At 50.3% G+C, this 18,029-nt stretch overlaps 1 protein-coding gene across 1 annotated transcript in view; it reads right to left on the bottom strand.

Moving 5' to 3' along the window:
- Window positions 1-2,545: 2,545 nt before the first annotated feature.
- DCLK3 (doublecortin like kinase 3) overlaps window positions 2,546-18,029 on the bottom strand; it is a 29,524-nt gene continuing 14,040 nt past the window's right edge. The window contains exons 3-5 of the mRNA XM_042903329.1: window positions 8,420-8,552; window positions 5,225-5,392; window positions 2,546-3,129 (exon numbers count right to left, since the gene is read on the bottom strand). Of these exons, the coding sequence (XP_042759263.1) occupies window positions 2,936-3,129; window positions 5,225-5,392; window positions 8,420-8,552 (495 nt within the window). The 3' untranslated portion in view covers window positions 2,546-2,935. The remainder of the gene's footprint in view (window positions 3,130-5,224; window positions 5,393-8,419; window positions 8,553-18,029) is intronic.

Below are 18,029 nucleotides of genomic sequence, written 5' to 3'. Positions count from 1 at the left end.
CAAAGTGAAAAGTGCACAATTTGTTAAGTTTCGACGTGTGTGCGCCCACAGACCCATCATTACATTCGAGATAACAAGTGTATCCCTCACCCCCAAAGTTACCTGGTGTTGTTCCTTGGGGACCCCTCCTCCCTCCTGTCCCCGGGCAACCCCGATCTGCTCTGTGGCTTAGTTTTCAGCTTCTAGAACTGTAGGCAAAAGGGATCACAGAGAACATAAGCTGCTTCGGTCTGGCCTCTTTTGTTCAGTCTAATCACTTTTCACGTTTTTCTTTTTGTCCGTGTTGTGGCTCGTCTCGAGAGTTCACTCCTTGTTATTGCTGAACTGTAGGCACCGCATGGATGCACCATAATTTATACATCACCAATTTACGGACATTCAGGCTGTTTGTACGTTTGAGCTACCACAAACATAGCACCTATGACTATTTGTGCGTAAGCCTTTGTGCGGACACACACTGTAATTTCTCTCAAAAATACCCAGAGGGGGAATGGCTGCATCACACAGTCGGCATACGATTAAAGGAACTGCCAAGGTGCTCTCCAGAGGGGGAGGACCACTGAAAACGCTCCCCTGCCCCTTACGATAGTTCCGGTTGTGCCTGGGAGGCTCAGGGTTAAGCGCCCGACTTCGGCTCAGGCCACGGTGACCTCGCAGTTCGTGAGTTCAAGCCCCGCGTCGGGCTCTGCGCTGACGGCTCGGAGCCTGCTTCAGATTCTCTGTCTCCTTCTCTCTCTCTCTGCTCCTCCCCCACATGCGCTCTCTCTCAAAATAAGTGCATATTAAAAAGAGAGAGAGAGAGTTCCGGTTGCTTCAAATCCTCACCAACGCTTGGTATGGTCAGTCTTTTCACTGTGGCCATTAACTTCTAGCCATTCTCATAGGTACACAGTATTATGTCATTGTGGTCTTAATTTGCGTTTTCCTGATGTTTCATCCTGATGATGAAACAGCTTTTGGCAACTGGAAGGAGGCTGAACCTGGTACAGGAGGCCCAAAGGAGAAGACAGAGAAGCGGGTAAGAAGATCAGAGAAACGTGGCATCACAGAAGTCAACAGGAGAAATGGCTCAGAGACAGTGGTCAGGAGAACCACCTGATATCAACCGACGCTAACGCGAACTGAACGTTCTCACTTGGACTTAGCGCCTCTGGTGACCTTCCAGGAGCAACTGGGCTCCAGCTTCCAGCCTCTTTCGATGTTTGCGGAACAAGAGTCCATGTACCGAGCAGCATCCCCTCCTCAGGTGTGTGGGTCCCAGCTCGCCCTTCGGAGCCCCGTCTCCTGGGAAGCCAACCGTGGGACGGAGATGGGCAGATGTTGTATCAGGGCGTGGTCTCCCCTGTCACCTCCGAGGACAGAAAGAAGCAAGCCTGGGCCAGGCGGATGCTGGGCTGGGAAGCAGTGTCACCGAAGGGCTCAGCCGATGCCCACGAGGAGCCCTGAGGCTGGGATGGCCCTTCGGCATTGTCCCCACGGGGGTGTGGGGGCTGAGCCTTCGTCCCCTGCGTGGACCAGTCATTGGACACAGCCTGCCCCGGGAGGGAGGTGTGACGGCTGAGGGCTGCCAGCCCCACAACCTGTTGGTTCCCTTCGGTCTTCAAGGGGGTTCAGGGCGGCCTACTCAGCATCCGCAAGGCGATTCTCCTCCAAGTTGCCAGGTTCTCATGGCCCAGGCTCTTCCTTCGGTTCCCCACCCAGGATCGGAAGCCGCTTCCTGCCGTTACCGTTGCCAAATTACTTCAGAGTCTCCCGGGCGTTTTTGTAGGTTTCAATACCCGGTTGAGCGATTCCTTACACTAAACGCTCTCTCTGGCTCCTCCCGTTTTCCCGATGTGCATCCTTCACCAGATGACTCCGGCATCATTAGGGAAGGAGGGGGCAGGGGGCGAAACCCACACTTGGGGGCTGGTTCTGTGTCCCACTGGCCGAGTTACACATAACCCAGAAAGGTCCATTCGGGAAACAGGAGAATTACGTTTTGCTTTCAGCTCATGCGTATCCCGCCCCCGAGTCATCTGAAAAGCCCAGCGTTTCCACCCAGAAACCTGGACTGAAATAATCAGAGCACATGCATCCCGTGCCCTCCGTGTGTCTGCCCTGCAGGTAGGAACGTGCCTGAACTCTCTGAGCAACTTCGAGCCTGAGTGTAATCCACTGACTGCATCGCTGACATATTAATGCACTAAATGGCTCCCGGGTGATCTGAAAATGTTAACACAGTCGCAGCCTGAGTGCCTAACTTCATGTGGAAATGACTCAGGCTCAGGTACACTCGGCTGAAAAACAGAATAAAGGGGTACTGAAGGGGCAAGAATAAATCAACGATTTCTTTTTTTTCCATTTCTCCGACAGCATCAGAATGGATTTTCAGGACACGCTGGACAGCGAGACACACATCCCAAATAAACGCGTCCTGCCAGTTAGTCAAGTGTCCGTCACAACATTTACATGTAGTCACATCGGTCTTAGGAAGCATGTCTAAACTAGAATTCCCAGGCTCCCATCACCAGCATTAAGAAGCAAGCAGAATACAACCCACTTCTGTCCGTCAGAGCACGTTTTATTAACAGAGAAAGAGCACGATTTGCCTTGTTAACCTCACAGGGGGAGTTCAGATCCTGGCAAGCACCACTCAGGTAGTATACCATGGACTGGGTTACGAGGAGGAGGCAAAACACAGCATTATTACCAAAAAGTCCTCACCGACGGCCTCCCCGCCCCCCGCCCCCAAAATGTATTAAAGTCTCCAAATATACAAATCTAAAAATATGGTACAACATGTAGCATTAAGACTCAAGTTTGTTTTTGTAAAATATGCTTTAAAACATATGAAGCGTTTCTCCCCCTCTCCCGATTCTGTCTGTCTCCTGGACTTCTAGCTCCTTCTCTGCCCTTGGGGGAGAAGGGGGCTGACCGGCACCCGAGGCAGGGGCTACAAGGCTTTCTCCGCAGACCGCCTGTGCTGGCTCCGCGCGTGCCCCTCACTGCTGGGGGGCACCTCCCTTGGTAGGGTCGCCGAGCTAGTCTTTCCCGCCGTTTCAATCCAGGGGTGCTGAAGGACCTGGTGGGCGGTGTAGCGCTGTTTGGGGTCCACCACCAGCAACCGGCTCACCAGATCTTTGGCAGCTGTTGAGGTGAGAGAAGGAGGGGGGAAAGAAGTGAATGCGGGTGCCTCCGAAACGGTTCTCCCCACGCAGGAGGTAAGAGCACAAACATCCGTGTCAGCACCACGCGAGCTACGCTGTTGCCGCGCTGCCCCGCAGAACTTTCCGTGACGTTGGGAACCTTCCAGGTCTGCACTACCCACTGGGCGTCTGAAATCCGGCTACTGAGACCGGGGAACCGAACGTTTCTTCCGTTTACCTTCAGCTACTCTACACGTAAAGTTCCGGAGCCACGTGCAGCTACGGGCTACCATGTTGGGACAGCAAAGCTCTAGAGGACGACTGTTCATTTCTAGAGTCACAGGCCAGGCCCCACCCGTGATAGCCACAGCGCCCAGTGCAAGGGAACAAATGGGGGCCACCTACCATATGTCCATGGATCTTAAGTTGTGAAATCGATCGTCGGGCTGTTAAGGAAAATATGTTCAATCTCCTAGATTGGTAAATATGCCTTCGCATTGACAAAACTGAGAAACGTGTGAAAGAAACCGGAGTAAAAAAGAGCACAAATTCAAAATGCACTTCATTTTCTGCCCAAGACCAGGAGAAAAGATTTCTCCTCCTGGGACTTGCAGGCTCTCCCTGGCCAGCTCCCTGAGCCTCCTTTTCAAACATGTGAGAACCTTTCTTGGGGGATGACCCTTGGCTCTCCATCAGCTGCTCAGCCACCAATCAGCCCCGCCTCCACACCCCTGTCCAACCACCTCTTGGGCATGGAAGCCGCAGGATTTCTCCTGCCCCACCCACTTCAAGCTCCGCCAACAAAGTGCCCTGGTACCCATCTGGCCAGCATCACTCCGTCAAGGTCCTCAAAAGACTCAGCAGCGAGCAGGTCAGGCTTAAACTGGAAATTCTCGGACTCACATGGACAGGTGTGGACCACTGGACACCTGGCCACATGTCCAAGGTCTCTCTACCCCTCTGAACAGGCGCCCCTTGGCTCACTGTGGGGAGTGGCTGGGAAAAGAGGTCTCCCCAGTCTTGGGAGTGGGCCTGAGCCATTTGGCCAGGGGATTCTGGGGTCCTGATTAAGGGATCTAGAAGCGGGGGGAATCTGGGCTCTGGGGAAACACATGTCCTTGACTCCAGAGTCTCCTCACTCTGTGGGTCAGGTGTAGCCAGAGCAGGGCCCTCTAAGGTATGGGGCTCAGGGCAGGGGCCACCATACCCAAATCTAAGGACACTGCTGCACAGAACCTTCTAAAATGATTTTCAGCTCTTCAGTTCCCAAGTCGCCGTTGGCTTGATCAGCTCAAGACCCTCACTCCACCATTTTTTCAGGAAAAAAATGAAGCTTTCTCCTTCCCTCATCTCCCAACCCCAAGTAAGGAGACTGAGGCTGGGGGTGAGGGCAGTTTGATAACTAATCTTAGATGACGTGGTCAGAGGAAAATCGAGGCAAAGTAAAGTTATCACTGCTACGTTGTAAGCTAAAGACTCACAGACTCAAACTCCCTGAATGTCTAGTTCCCAATTCTACAAGGGCGCTGGGCGATACCAACCAATCAGTAGCAAAAAGGGGGAAAGTTGCATTTGAAAGGGCCAAAAAGACCCCGCATGCTTCTGTTCCACTGAAAGTAGCTGAGGCCTTCACGCCCTACCTGCCAGAGCCCCTGTGTCCCAAGTATACCCCTCCAGGACCCCTGGCTGTTCACGAGCGAGATATGCACTCCTAGTCTGTTCAACTCACAGCACGTCTATATACGAGAGGACTTGGATCTTTCCAAATGAGGGATCTGCGTTGTCAACATTCTTCCGTTCTAAGGGTCCTCCGCTGCCTTAAGAAAAAGTATCTAGTGACTGCAACCAGCGGTCAAACTTTTTCACTGAACCTAAAGCAAGTCATGTTTTCAGAGTGCCACACAAAGAAATCTTCAGGAAGCTTCCAGGAGACAAAGGAGGAGGCACCTGTCAAGGGCCCGCGGCTGTGCCCAGTTCTGTAGTGGGCCCTCTGCGCGTCTCATTCCACACCTAAAACCTGCTTTGCGGTCAGAACCCAGGACAGGCTCCAGCTCCCACGTCCCCTCTCCTCCTGCTCGGGGAAGCCCCAATCTCACCGTCAGAAATATTGTCCCAGTAAGGGGCCAGGAACTCGAAGCGGCCCAGCTGGATGATGTTGAAGAGTTCGTCCTGGTCCCGCTCCGGGCTGCGGAAGGGGGGGAAGCCACACAGAAGGATGTAGAGGATCACGCCCGCGGCCCACATGTCCACTTCCAGCCCGTAACCTGTGCGACAGGCAGAGACACAAGCGAAACGGAGGCCAGGCTGGGTCAGATGTGAGGGGAGAAAGAGTGGAGAACTGGGGTTTCAAGGTCACAGAGACCTCAGCTTTCGATAAGCACCAGCCACGTCTGAACAGGAGGGTCGGCTTTGCTACCAGCTTCTATAAACACGGGTCTGCACCTCTGGTACTCAACGTTTGGTCCTCGGACCACCAGCAGTTTGTGATGTTTTATTACCGGTCTGTGATAAAGATCGGCACAGAAATTGAAAATAAACAATTGGAAACTCAGAGCAATTTGGCACGACTGTGATGTCCAACCACATGATCGAGGACACATCTCCATGAAGAGAGTATAGACATCAGAGTTCGGGGGTTGTCGAACACACGTGGTAACTCGCATGTGGCACGAGCAGTGATCTAGTCACCCTGTAGCAGGGTCCCCATTATATTAGAATAGTTAAAACCTTCACCAGAGATGTTTCGAGAAGCCTTGGTCTGCACCAGCAGCCTCTGCGTCCTAGGCATTCATCGTCTCCTCACAGTTAAAAAGTACTTTTACTGGGGCGCCTGGGTGGCTCAGTCAGTTAAGCATCCAACTTGGCACAGGTCAGGATCTCACGGTTCGTGAGTTCGAGCCCCGTGTCGGGCTCTGTGCTGACAGCTCGGAGCCTGCAGCCTGCTTCGGATTCTGGGTCTCCCTCTCTCTCTGCCCCTTCCCTGCTCACACTCTGTCTCTCTGTCTCTTAAAAATAAATAAACATTAGGAAAAAATTTAATATGTATTAATATAAATTTTTTTACTGACTCTCTTCTATGATTATAAAAAGACTGACATTACTACCTGTATCTCCCATGAACACACGTTTCACACTTATATTTTCTGTAATAAAATTAAAATCACATTGTCCATATCTTATACCTTATTTCACACACTTAATATATCATGGTATTTCCTATATAGGAATTTCCCATAAAGAACATTTAAAAATCTTTAAGGAATATGATTTCTAAGAGCTGTTAGTATTCCCTTGATATAATAAATCCTCTCTGATGTAATGTACGTGTTCCCTAATTTTTTTACACTGTAAGTAATTCTGTGGCGAACATCCTTACCTATTAAATATTTATGCACCTCTCTTAGTATATGCTTGAAATAACTTTCTGCAAACTAAATGCGCAAAGAAATAAACAATAACGGTTTTTGCTAGAACTGCCCAATCGTCGTCACAACACTCCGTAAACAGCAGTATATACATCTGCAAACACTTTGCAACTTTTTACCTTTGGAAAAGGAAAACTGTCGGCAGCTGTAGGTTGGAAGTTATTCCAAATTAATAATTCTTATGAATTCATTATTAAGCCCCAGAGCAATGTTGTCAAGACAAATCAGCAGAAAATTATTAGAGAAACAAATCATTCCTGACCTCTTTCTGGCCCACTTCACTGGTCTTTTCTCAGTTCTGTTCTAGAATTCCTGCTCAGGAGGGTTTGGTTCGGCTCAGCCTCCCATCTTGAAATCTGCCCCCCGCCCCCCCGCCGGCCTCCATGACATAGTACTTTCCTCTTCCTCTTCCTGCCTCCACTACCTTGTCCCCCGCTAACCCATCCTTCTCTCGCTCATCCCCCAACTCCTGGCCTCCCTCCAGACTCTTTCCCCAGATGCCCTTGCTGGTACCATGAGGGGCTCATTACCTCGCCCGCTTGGGCTGGCATTCCTGAGTCGAGGAGTCTCAAAAAGGCACGGTCAGCCCAGGACTTGACCTCCCCGCCAAGTGGACAACCCCAAGTGTCCGTTCTCACATCGCTACCAAGTCGGTGCATTTAAAATTTTAACCTATCCACCCCCATCTCCCCAGGCAGCTTTCTTTCTAACACCCGATCTTAGCTGGTACCAGCACCAATGCCGAGGTTTCCCTAAGCGTCCAGGTAGACTATCCGCTTCCCTTCTTCTCTTACCCAGCTCATCGACACCTCCACTAACATTGTCTCTTCTGCTCAGCATTCTCCTGTCTGTCTCCACACCGCCATGGCTACTCTGCCTGGCCACGCTGAGTCCAAATTCCTCTCCTCAGCCTCCCCGCTTGTGGAGACCCCAGGCTCCACCCCATTAAGCCAACTGAACTTCCCTCTGCAACACTGAGAAGACCAGTCTTCTTAATGTCTCTGCCACCCAATCCCCACGCACATTCCCATCTCCTTGTCTTACCTTTTCCCCAGGCTGCTGCTGGGAAACTCTCTCCCCTCTCCCCACCGGCCCCACAACCCGTCCACAGAGTTTCCCCGTCTTCCCCACCAGCCCCACAGCCCGTCCAGAGTCTCCCCATCTCCCCCACCGGCCCCACAGCCCATCCAGAGTCTCCCCATCTTCCCCACCGACCCCACAACCCATCCCGAGCTTTCCCATCTTACATACGGGGCCTAAATGGATCTCTCTGAAAGTGCCATGGGGGCTAAATGGTCATTCACGTATTTGGAGCCATATAATAATAATAACAGTCTCCTCTTATACACTTTACAGAATGTGTCACCAAAACCGTTCACTGGATCTTCATATTGTATATACAAACCGGTAATAAATATTACTCACGGGGTTTGAAATGGGACACCTTGTTCCTTAAAATGCAAGGTTGGTGGAGAAATTTGTAAGCTGCTTACCATAAGAACCACTTCAATTTTCTCCCATTAGAGATATCCTGGGGCCAGTGGCATAAATGGCCTTGCTCGCTTGAGTTCCCCAGCCAATTTTCCATCATTTCATGATCCTGACAACACACACACACACACACACACACACACACACACACACGAATCCCTCCTCTACGAGGGCTGCCCCGATGAGGAAAAAGTCCACGTGCTCTGGTCAAGATCAGCTTCAAATATTCCCGTTAAAATCCAAGTGCCAGCTGGGTGCCAACACGCTGAGATTTTCGACTGCTCCGTATTGAAAAGTGGAAAATATGAAATATTAAAAATAAAACATTTGTTGGTAAGGGAGCTAGCATCCCACGGAGCAATGCATAACACCTACCTTTCTCAGAGAGAATTTCAGGAGCTACATACGTCGGGGTCCCACACACAGTGAATATAGGTCTCACTACATGCTTTGCAAGGCCAAAATCAGCCAGTTTCAAGGTGGTAGATTTGTCCTCATTTCGCTGAACCTGTCAGAACACAAAACCCCAAATCACCAAAACTGTGATGAGAGTGAAGAAGGAAAGTGAACGAGACAACAACCGTGCAAGATCAGGATAAGCAAACAATAAACCTAGAGGAGCTCATCGTTGATAAGCCCAACCTGACTGCAGTGACAGGTGCTCGCTCACCTTTTCAACTAAGAAACGAAGGCGTTAGATTCCCCGTGCTGTCCAACAGGGCAGCACCATATTGCCACAGATGGCTATTAAAATCAAATCAAATTGAAAATATAGTGTCTCAGATGCACTGGCCACCTTTCAAGTGCTCAAGAGCCACGGATGGTTAATGGCTACCATATTGAACGGTGCAAATACAGAGCGAACATTTCCATCATCACAGAAACTTCCATTGGGCACCACTGAGTTGGCACAAGGATCAATGATTTTTTGAGCACCGACTAGCTTTAGGGAGGACTAGAGAATTCCTGGCGGGTAATGCAGAGTCTGGGCAGAAGAAAAAAAGAAAGGGAAAGAAGTAAGAATTGGAAGGAGAGAAGTAGACAAGCAGTGGAACAGGCTAAGTACAGGCCCTAATTTGGGGGCAGCGGGAGGCGTCAAGGACCAAACAGACCCGGAGTCTTCAATTCCGAATCCCAGACTTGCCGCTGGATGGTCGTGGACTGATTTCTTTACTACTCGAAGCCTCTGTTTTCTCATTTGTTTAAAAAGAAGGGGGGTGGTGATCGTTTCCAGCAAGAAGGCTTACGTCAGGAGTTCCATTCAGTGTCCATAATCTACCTTGCAAAGTTCTCATCTAGAGTAACCAACGGTCCCAAGCTGCCGGGGGCTGAAGGGTCCCCAGGATGTTAAAACTGGGACAGCCTTGGGCAAATCAGGATGAGGTGGTTGTCCTTGTCTGCACGTAATGCAGAATTAATGCTACTGAACTGTGATTCATTCCTGCGTATGTGAACTGATACACTGGGCTCTGTTAACGTTTTTCCCGAAGGCAAAAGAAGTCAGCTCTGATTCTTCCTTGAGACCCCATTTCCATCGGGTTTTAGAGAAGGGCAGAATCAGTCATTTTGAGAACACGGAAAAGACAGCCACCCTCACCACTTTGAAATGAGTGCGGAGAACCGCTGCCCTCCTCTGTCCTCGTCAAAGGGGATCCCGCCTGAGTCTCCCTCTTTCAAACAAATCCTGGTGACTGGCTTTCTGATGGCTGGTAAACCAATTCCCACCGCCAGGTCAATGAGTCCTGTCCTCCTTCACCCTCAAGGTCATATGCGTGCTAGATGATGTGTTAGGAAGAGGCGGGGCTTCACCTAGAAGAAATGAATCTCAACAGGTGAGCATAGCCGGTGTTTGGACCTCCCCGCAGGACCGGATAAAGGTACAGACGTCGTGTGAGGGGGCAAAGCTAGCCTATCTCGCAGCAAGTAAACGATGCATTGGTTCCCTCCATGCTATGGAGGCCGTTTTCCACTTTGCGGAAGGGTTAAATCGGGCACATCAAAACTCCAACCTTCTTCCATACGCGCTGGTACCCAAATAAGCAATGCAGAAAGGCAGCCCGCAGCAGGTTTGTTCGACAAACACATCAGACAATGTTAAGACTCAAGCGGTTGCCTTCCCCATAGGAGTCTCACCTCGACGAAGTCCCAGGCCACCGAGAAATAAAGGCACAAGCCAAAGGGTCCCCACAGCCCCTCATTCCCAGGAGGTGGGGAGCGAAGCACGCCTGGGCGATACCTGCCTGCTTCCCACTCTTCCGGCTGACGCGGCTCGGGGCCCCGCGTGGGCCCCGCTCTGGGGCTCCCCCGGCCGCCTGTCCCTGCACACCTGGAAGACGCTGCTTCCACCTCAGGCCGGTGTTCCGAGCCCCTTTAGCAGCCTTGCCAGCCAGTGATCTCTCTGACCTCATTTTGTCACGGCAAGAAGGCCGCACGGCCTCAACCGGGGAGCTTCGAAGGGCGGATTCTGCGAGCGTGGTATCTTTTCCTCCGGCCTTGTCTGCCTCTTGGGAAAGGTGCCGGCAGCCCGCACAACCACATCCTGCCTGGCGCCCTGCCCCCCAATAGAAAGGACAATACTTGGGGCCGTCAAGGTCTCAGGCCCAAAGGAGAATTCATCCGTAAGAGGGAAGAGAGAACAGTGGAGTCTTGAAAAACAAATGGAAGAAGTCCAGCTCTGACAAAGAGTAGAATGGTCGCCAGGGACCAGGGCGGGGGTGGGGGGGTGGGGGTGGGGGGGATGGGGCACCGGGAAAGGTGGTCCAAGGGTACCAACGTTCAGTCATAAGAGGAATATACTCTGGGGGCGCTGGGTGGTTCAGTCGGGTAAGTGTCTGACTCTTGATTTCGGCCCAGGTCACGATCTCACGGTTTGTGAGTTCGAGCCCGGAGTCAACTCAGAGCCTGCTTGGGATTCTCTCTCTCTGTCCCTCCCCTGCTTGTTCTCTCTCTCTTTCTCTCTCTCTCTCTCTCTCTCTCTCTCAGAATGAATAAACAAACTTAAAAAAAAGTTGAATATGTTCTGGGAATCCAATGTACAGGATGGTGACTGTGGGTAATAATTCCATATCGTGTACTTGAAATTTGCTAATAAACATCCTTACCAAAAACAAAACAAAAGGTAAGTCTATGAGGTGATGAATGTGGGAATTAACTGGATTGTGGGAATCCTTCCACAATGTATACACGCATCAGATCATCACGTTGAATACTTTAAGAATATTACTATTTTATTTGTCAATTATACCTCAATTAAGCTGGGGGGAGAAATTAATGCATAGTTTTAATTAAAGCATAAGTTTTATTAAATATAAGATTACATACACTTATATTTTGGGGTTTTTTTCCCAAGGCAAGTTCTCAATAAAACTTTCATTTTCCACTTAAAAAACAAATTAAAGGGCCACCTGGGTGGCTCAGTCAGTTGAGCTTCCAACTCTTGATTTTTGACTCAGGTCATGATCCCAGGGTCATGGGATCGAGCCCTGTGTTCAGCTCTGCACTGAGTTGTGGAGCCTGCTTGCAATTCTCCTTCTCTCTCTCTCTCTCTCTCTCTCTCCCCCTCCCCCTGCCCCTGCTCACATGCATGCATTCTCTCTCTCTCTCTCTCTCTCAAATTAAAAACAAAACAAAACAAAATTTATGGCCCCTATTGCTGTCTTGAAACCCAGATAGCCAGCCAGTGTTCTGGGGATCTTGGTCACACAGCAGAAATGCCCCAGGGACACAGCCCCTAGAGGCACCCTTCCTGGACCCAGCGCCATCTAAGGGGTCCATGGCAAAAGCCCTTTTTTGTAACAACTTGGTAAAATTCAGAGTTGAGAGACGAGCTCTGCCCCCTCCTGACAGAGGTGTGCCTCTGGTCCCCTTGCCTCTTGGTTCTGCGGGGTGATGGCGGGCAGGGGGGTGATGGCAGGCAGGCGGGGGTAAGGCTTGGGCGGGCTTCCTCATGGCCTGCACGGAAATAACCCTTGGCGGGAAGAGTCAGTGTCACAAGCACAGACTCTGAAGCCCCCCTGCCAGGGTTCAACTCCAGCTCAGCATTTACTGTGTAACTGGCTAAGCAACCTGCCCTCTCTGTGCATCCACTTCCTCATTTATAAAGTGAGGGGTGAATGGGATGTGTAATGACAACTTAATGAATTCATATTTCGAAGGTGCAGGGTGCCTGGGTGGCTCAGTCGGTTAAGCATCAGACTTTGTCTCAGGTCATGATCTCACGGTCTGTGAGTTCGAGCCCCGCGTCGGGCTCGGTGCTGACAGCTCAGAGCCTGGAGCCTGCTTCCGATTCTGTGTCTCTCTTTCTCTGCCCCTCCCCAGCTCACGCTCTCTCTCTCTCCTTCAAAAATAAATAAAAATTTATATATATATATATATATATATATATATATATATATATATATATACACGACACGAGTGTTTGTGAAGTAAACCCTATTGTTTTCGCCTTCGTGACCTCTTGGAGAGCAGGACTGACTTCCGGCAAAATGGAAGTGCCAGAAGCCGTCCTTGATATTTTCCCTCTCCAAACCAGGCACGGCCCTGGGCCATTCTCTGCTCCATCCCCGGTCCCCACTCTTACATAGAAGCTGACTGCTCAGGGCACAGGCCAGCTGAGCAGTTAATTACCGAGCGACAGTAAAACAGGGACAAGCCTGGCTGGTATCACCCCAGGCAAGAGGCTCCTTGGGGCCACCTATAGGAGCTGTAGGAGCAATTATCAACTTGTTTGCGGGCACAGGCTCGCACATCTCTACTGGAATAGGGGCGAAGGCCCCCAGTGCTCCCAGCAGTGTTTGGGGGGGTGCCGAGGGCAATGGGAAGATTCCAGCTCTCCCTGAGCCCCAACAGAGCCAAGGGCAAGGCAACACCCAAAAATCCGGGGCAGGCAGCGCTCCCCGGTTCCGCCAGCATTGAGTAAGCTCTCAGAACTTGCTCTGGATCCTGCCAGTGAGCTTACGTCTCTGTAAGCAGAATGTGTGTCTTAATTACTGAGCCTGAGTCACCCCAGGGCCGCCTAATCAATGCCTCCATAATTAACCTAACCGAAGGGGAAGTCACAGACGTAGACAAAAACTCGATTCGGTTTTGCTCTGCGTATGGAGACGGATACAGCCCGGAAGGAGACAGGGAGGTAATTATCAGAGTAACCTAGACTAGAAAATCTAGTTTGGAAGGGAAGGACAAAACATAGTGCAGTGCCGAGAGTTTCCAGATGGATCATCTACATTAATCACATTTGCTGGGTAATCGCTGAGAAAAATACGTCCCTCACAAACATTTGTAAATATTCCCAACCAAATGATCAGCAATAAAAGCATTTGGTTGATTTAATAGCCCACAATGAAATATGTATCCCCATGTGAAAGAAACTATCCCCCCACCCCAACTCCAAAACCTGGCCCAACTGAAGGACCCGCCAGATCCAACATGGTGGAGAGGCCATCTTTTATTCTGGACATTTATTATATTAGATGTCCAGATGCTGATGCCGACAGTTTCATACACCAGATCTGTGTTTTACATTATTCCGTGGCCTTTCTGAAACATATTATGCTGCCCCTGGCCTCTTCCCGGTTTCGTGCCGCTCTCTTGGCCACAGCAAGGATCATGCCCACAGCACCACCAATAGCAGGCGCTGGGACCCAAGCATGGTTAAGATCTGTGGGGCCCCTTGTCCCTTCCAGAAAGTGGCTCGAGACCACTCGTGGTTTTAATTCTCCAGTCTCCAGCTTCTGCTGTCAGCAGGGATGTCACAATCCTTCAGTCGCACATCCTCAGTGGGACTCGAGGCTTCTCATTTATTTCACCTACATGAGCAGCTTAATTGCCTTTAAGATCATGCACTGACTGTGTGAGTTTTGTTTTGTTTTGTTTTGTTAACAGGCACCTACCATTCTTGGCTTCCGAGCAAGACCTATCATAATCTCGAAATCAAATGAGTGACATCCTCCCGGGATAATTCTTCCTCCTGGCCTCTGTGGGACTTCTGAAACCACCAGATCTTTCCACCCAGACAGGAGCTTGTAACAAGTACTGTTTGCCTCTGATTGAAATCTCCACCCGGAAAAGATTCCACAACTTGACCCAGCAGTTCAGCCCATTAATGGCCAGCGTGACTTGTGAAGAGGTTCACCCCTACATTGATTCCAAATTTCACCCCCTACCCTGTTTTCTAAGCCTGCCCTCGGGGGTGATGCTGAAGAAGGGCACAGTCCTCCCAAAGATGGGAAACCGGTATCACGATCCCCAGGTCACCTCTGCCTTCTCTAACTTCACATCCGAGGATCCTCACCTGATCCTTATAAGACCTACCCTCCTGGCCATCACCCCTTCCTTGCTCCCTCCCGCACTAAGTTCACTGCTTGAACCAAGAGCACTGTCATTGCCTGAGGGCTGGTTAGAAATCTAGGCTGCCCCAGATCCATGCATGTCAGCAAGACCCCAGGGCGGTTCGTGAGCACAGTCGAGTTCTGGATCGTCTCCCATTTCCTCGATGCCTCTTTTAACAAAGAACACCCAGGAATGAACACTACATGCCAGGTGTGTTTTCATCAGGACAGTGGACCTCAGGCCTCTCAGTGGACGGGACACTGGGTTGCCATAAAGACGGCCAGAGAGGGGCACCTGGGTGGCTCAGTTGGTTAAGCATCCGACTTCGGTTCGGGTCATGATCTCATGGTTCAGGAGTTCAAGCCCCAGGTAGGGCTCCTTGCTGATAGCACAGAGCCTGCTTGGGATTCTGTCTCTCCCTTTCTCTCTGACTCTCTCTCTCTCTCTCTCTCTCTGCGTGTGCGTGTCTCTCTCTTCCAAAATAAATAAACTTAAAAAAAAAAAGGCAGCCAAAGACTCCACTCAGTGTCCCTCTCTGATGCCCCTTCCTCAGAAAGCCTTCGCAGTGGATCAGAACATTTTATCTCAAATTATGCCACCTTGACATATTCTCTTGAGCTGAAGACCCTTGAGAAACAGCAGGGGCAGGCAAGAAGTACTCTCTGACCTTCCCCTTTTTACCTAAAAGCAGGACACAAAGTCTCCGGTGAGGAAGGTGCCCTCCCTGCCCCAGGGCAGACCACTGTAAATCACCAGACGCTCTGGCCAGGCCGGAGAGGCGCTGAGAGAAGACTCCGCATAGAAACCTTATTAAACAACTCCTGTCTTCCGCTAGTTCTCCCACGATTTTATTTTCCGTAACTTGCTGCTCCTAAAAGCCTAAAAACCCCTTTTCCTTTACCTTGGCACTTCTCTGAAGTCTCACTGTTCCTTTAAGATGCTTCTAAAAGCCCCTAGTTCCAACTCGCCATTTGGGTTACTCATCACTGAATTTCTCCCACGTGTGAATGATGCACACAGGCCCTCTGTTTTTCTCGTTAATCTGTCTTTTGTCAACTTAATTTCCAGGGCCCTGCCAAAGAACCCAGGAGGGTGGAGGAAGAAAGGTTTTATTCCTCCCCTACACCTTAGGGGGCGAGGTTTGGCTGAGGGCCCACCACAGCCCCAGTGCGCACATCTGAACTTGTCTCACCCACATCTCCATTTCTCTGTATTCTGGCCCATCGAAACCCACGGCCCCGGGTCGTGTTCCTTCCTGGGCTGTGTTTTCAGCCGCCCTCCAACCGCCAAGGTGTTAGGGATGAATTTACATGGCACGGTGCCATCTGGACTGCCGATCCGTCTGCATCCGTCACCTCCTTTGCCAGCCACGCCAAGGTTCCCCGATTTGAATCCGGGTGGTCCATGTTATTTACATAAGCAGCCATAAACCATCTGGATGGTCTCAAAGATTCAAGAGAAATTCTTCTTTTTCCGAACAATGAACAGCCTCCTCCCCTTCAAAATGGTACCTCCATTTAAATGTGATGTTGTAATGTTCACCTCCGAACAGAAGGTGGCAGCAGAGTACAGATGGTAAACAGCAAGTAAGAAAAACTGAGAGGGGGGTAAGCCTACTTATCTTCTTCTTGATCCTTCAGGGTCCTTCTGGCCTCTTCCCTCCAAGGTTCCATCTTCGACTGGCTGTGTGGACTTAGATAATCTTAAAAACCAATTCACACTGAAATACCAATGCCTAAAATCAATTTACGTGTCAACAGCAATACAAAAGAGTGACTGAAAACTTTAGTGAAAACAAAGTCTTTCCTGGGAACTGTCATATGACAGGCCAATGATAGGCCTTCATCCTAGTTCTTTTCTACTTAACTAACATCTGATATGCATCCAACAATTGTCTGGATGCCTACTGTGTGCCAGGTACTGTTCTAGGAACTCGGAATAGGGAACGAAACAGATAAAGTCCTCGCTCTCATAAAGCTTTCTTTCTACTAATAAATAATGTTCAAATGAATATGTGATACGTGTTATGATATGTGTGATATGTGAAATGATACGTGTTATGAAAAAGAAAAAGTGAACTAAAGGCTGTGTTGTGCAGTGTCGTTTCTACTAACCACATGTGGCTATTTTTAAAGAAGATTTAAAGCTCAGTTTCTCAGACACCCAAGGTCCATTTCAAGTGCCCATGCAGTAGTGGCTACTGTACCGGGCAGTGCAGGGATAAGACATTTCCATCATCACAGAAAGTTCTACTGGACAGTGCTAGGACTGACAGTGACAGGGGCTGGTATTTTAAATAGGAGAGTAAAGGCAGAACTCACTGAAAAAGGGACGTCTGAAAAAGTCAAGCATGAGCCATAATCCGAGGAGAAAGCTTTTTGGGTGGAGGAAATAGCGAACGCAAAGGTCCAGGGGCATGCTTGGCCTGAAGGAGGGACAGCAAGTAGGGGCAGAAGCAGAATGAGTGAAGGCGTCAGTGTTCGCAGTGGAGCTTTAAGAGGAAGCCAGAAGCCATATCGTGCAAGACCTTGGAGGCCACAGAAATGAACTTGGCTTTTATTCTGAGTGTAACTGAAAGCCAGTGATGGCCCTAAGCAGAGGAGTTACAGGGTCCGATTTACATTTGGAGAAGATCACTCAGGCTCCTTGAGGAAGGTGGCCTTTAGAGGAAGAAGGAGGACCAGCAAGGAGGCTACTGCAATAGTCCCAGCAGGAGATGATTGATGGTGGCTTGGTCTTGGGTGGTAGAGGGGAGGTGGGGAGAAATGTCCCACCTAAGGGTGGAGAGAAGACTTGAACGGGGAGGGTGGGGAAAGGGGCTCCAGGGAGACTCTGAGGTTCCTGCCACGAGCAGCTGGGTGGGTGGAGGCCCCATCTTTGTGACAGAAAAGGATGGTTTTGGCACCGTAGGGGGTGAGAGCCTGGCTGGAGCTCAGGACAGAATGGAATGTGGAAAACTACAAATGGTGAGTACAGACACATGTTTCAGGGTGTGTGTGTGTGTGTGTGTGTGTGTGTGTGTAGTTCATAAAGTGGGGTAATAACTGAAGGGGGATGTGGAGAAGACAAGGTTTCGTTTTCTTAAGTTGGGAGAATATTACGTATGCTTTTGTGATGACGGAGCCATCCTCTGGGTTAGAGAAGTCCGGAGAGAAGCAGGTTCCGGGTGAAACCCAGCTTTTGACATCCTGGCAGTGAGACGCCCATCACATCAGACAACCAGGTGGTGACCTGAAGTAAGCGGCTAAATGGGAGCCCACCCCATTTGACCCAGGAAACATCTCCGGCTCACCAGCCACTCCTTCACCAGCGGGGCGGGCCACATCTGAACCAGACACTGGACCACACCCCAGGTTCCGCGGCCAGACGCTCTCAGCTGGGGGACCTCCCGCAAGCCCCTCAGCTTAGTGTAGCCTCAGTTTCCCCACGTGTACATGCAAGTGACGAAGCCTTCCTCAGAGTTGACCTGAGAATTCTATGAAACTGCAAGATGCAGACAGCAGCGAGCAATGTGCTACAATCACGTGACAGGAAAGTTCTAATGGGGTGTGGGTTCCTGGGGGGGGGAGCACAGAGCGAAAAGTCAACGTCACAGCGTAACAAGTACAGGCAGGGGGGTCCTCCACCACCACTGCCCAGGAGATGCCTGACTGTC

Source organism: Panthera leo, chromosome C2 (genome assembly GCF_018350215.1).
Source record: "Panthera leo isolate Ple1 chromosome C2, P.leo_Ple1_pat1.1, whole genome shotgun sequence".
Lineage (NCBI taxonomy): Eukaryota > Metazoa > Chordata > Mammalia > Carnivora > Felidae > Panthera > Panthera leo.
Note: the sequence above shows the minus strand (reverse complement) of the source record. Positions and strands in the feature narration are given on the sequence as shown.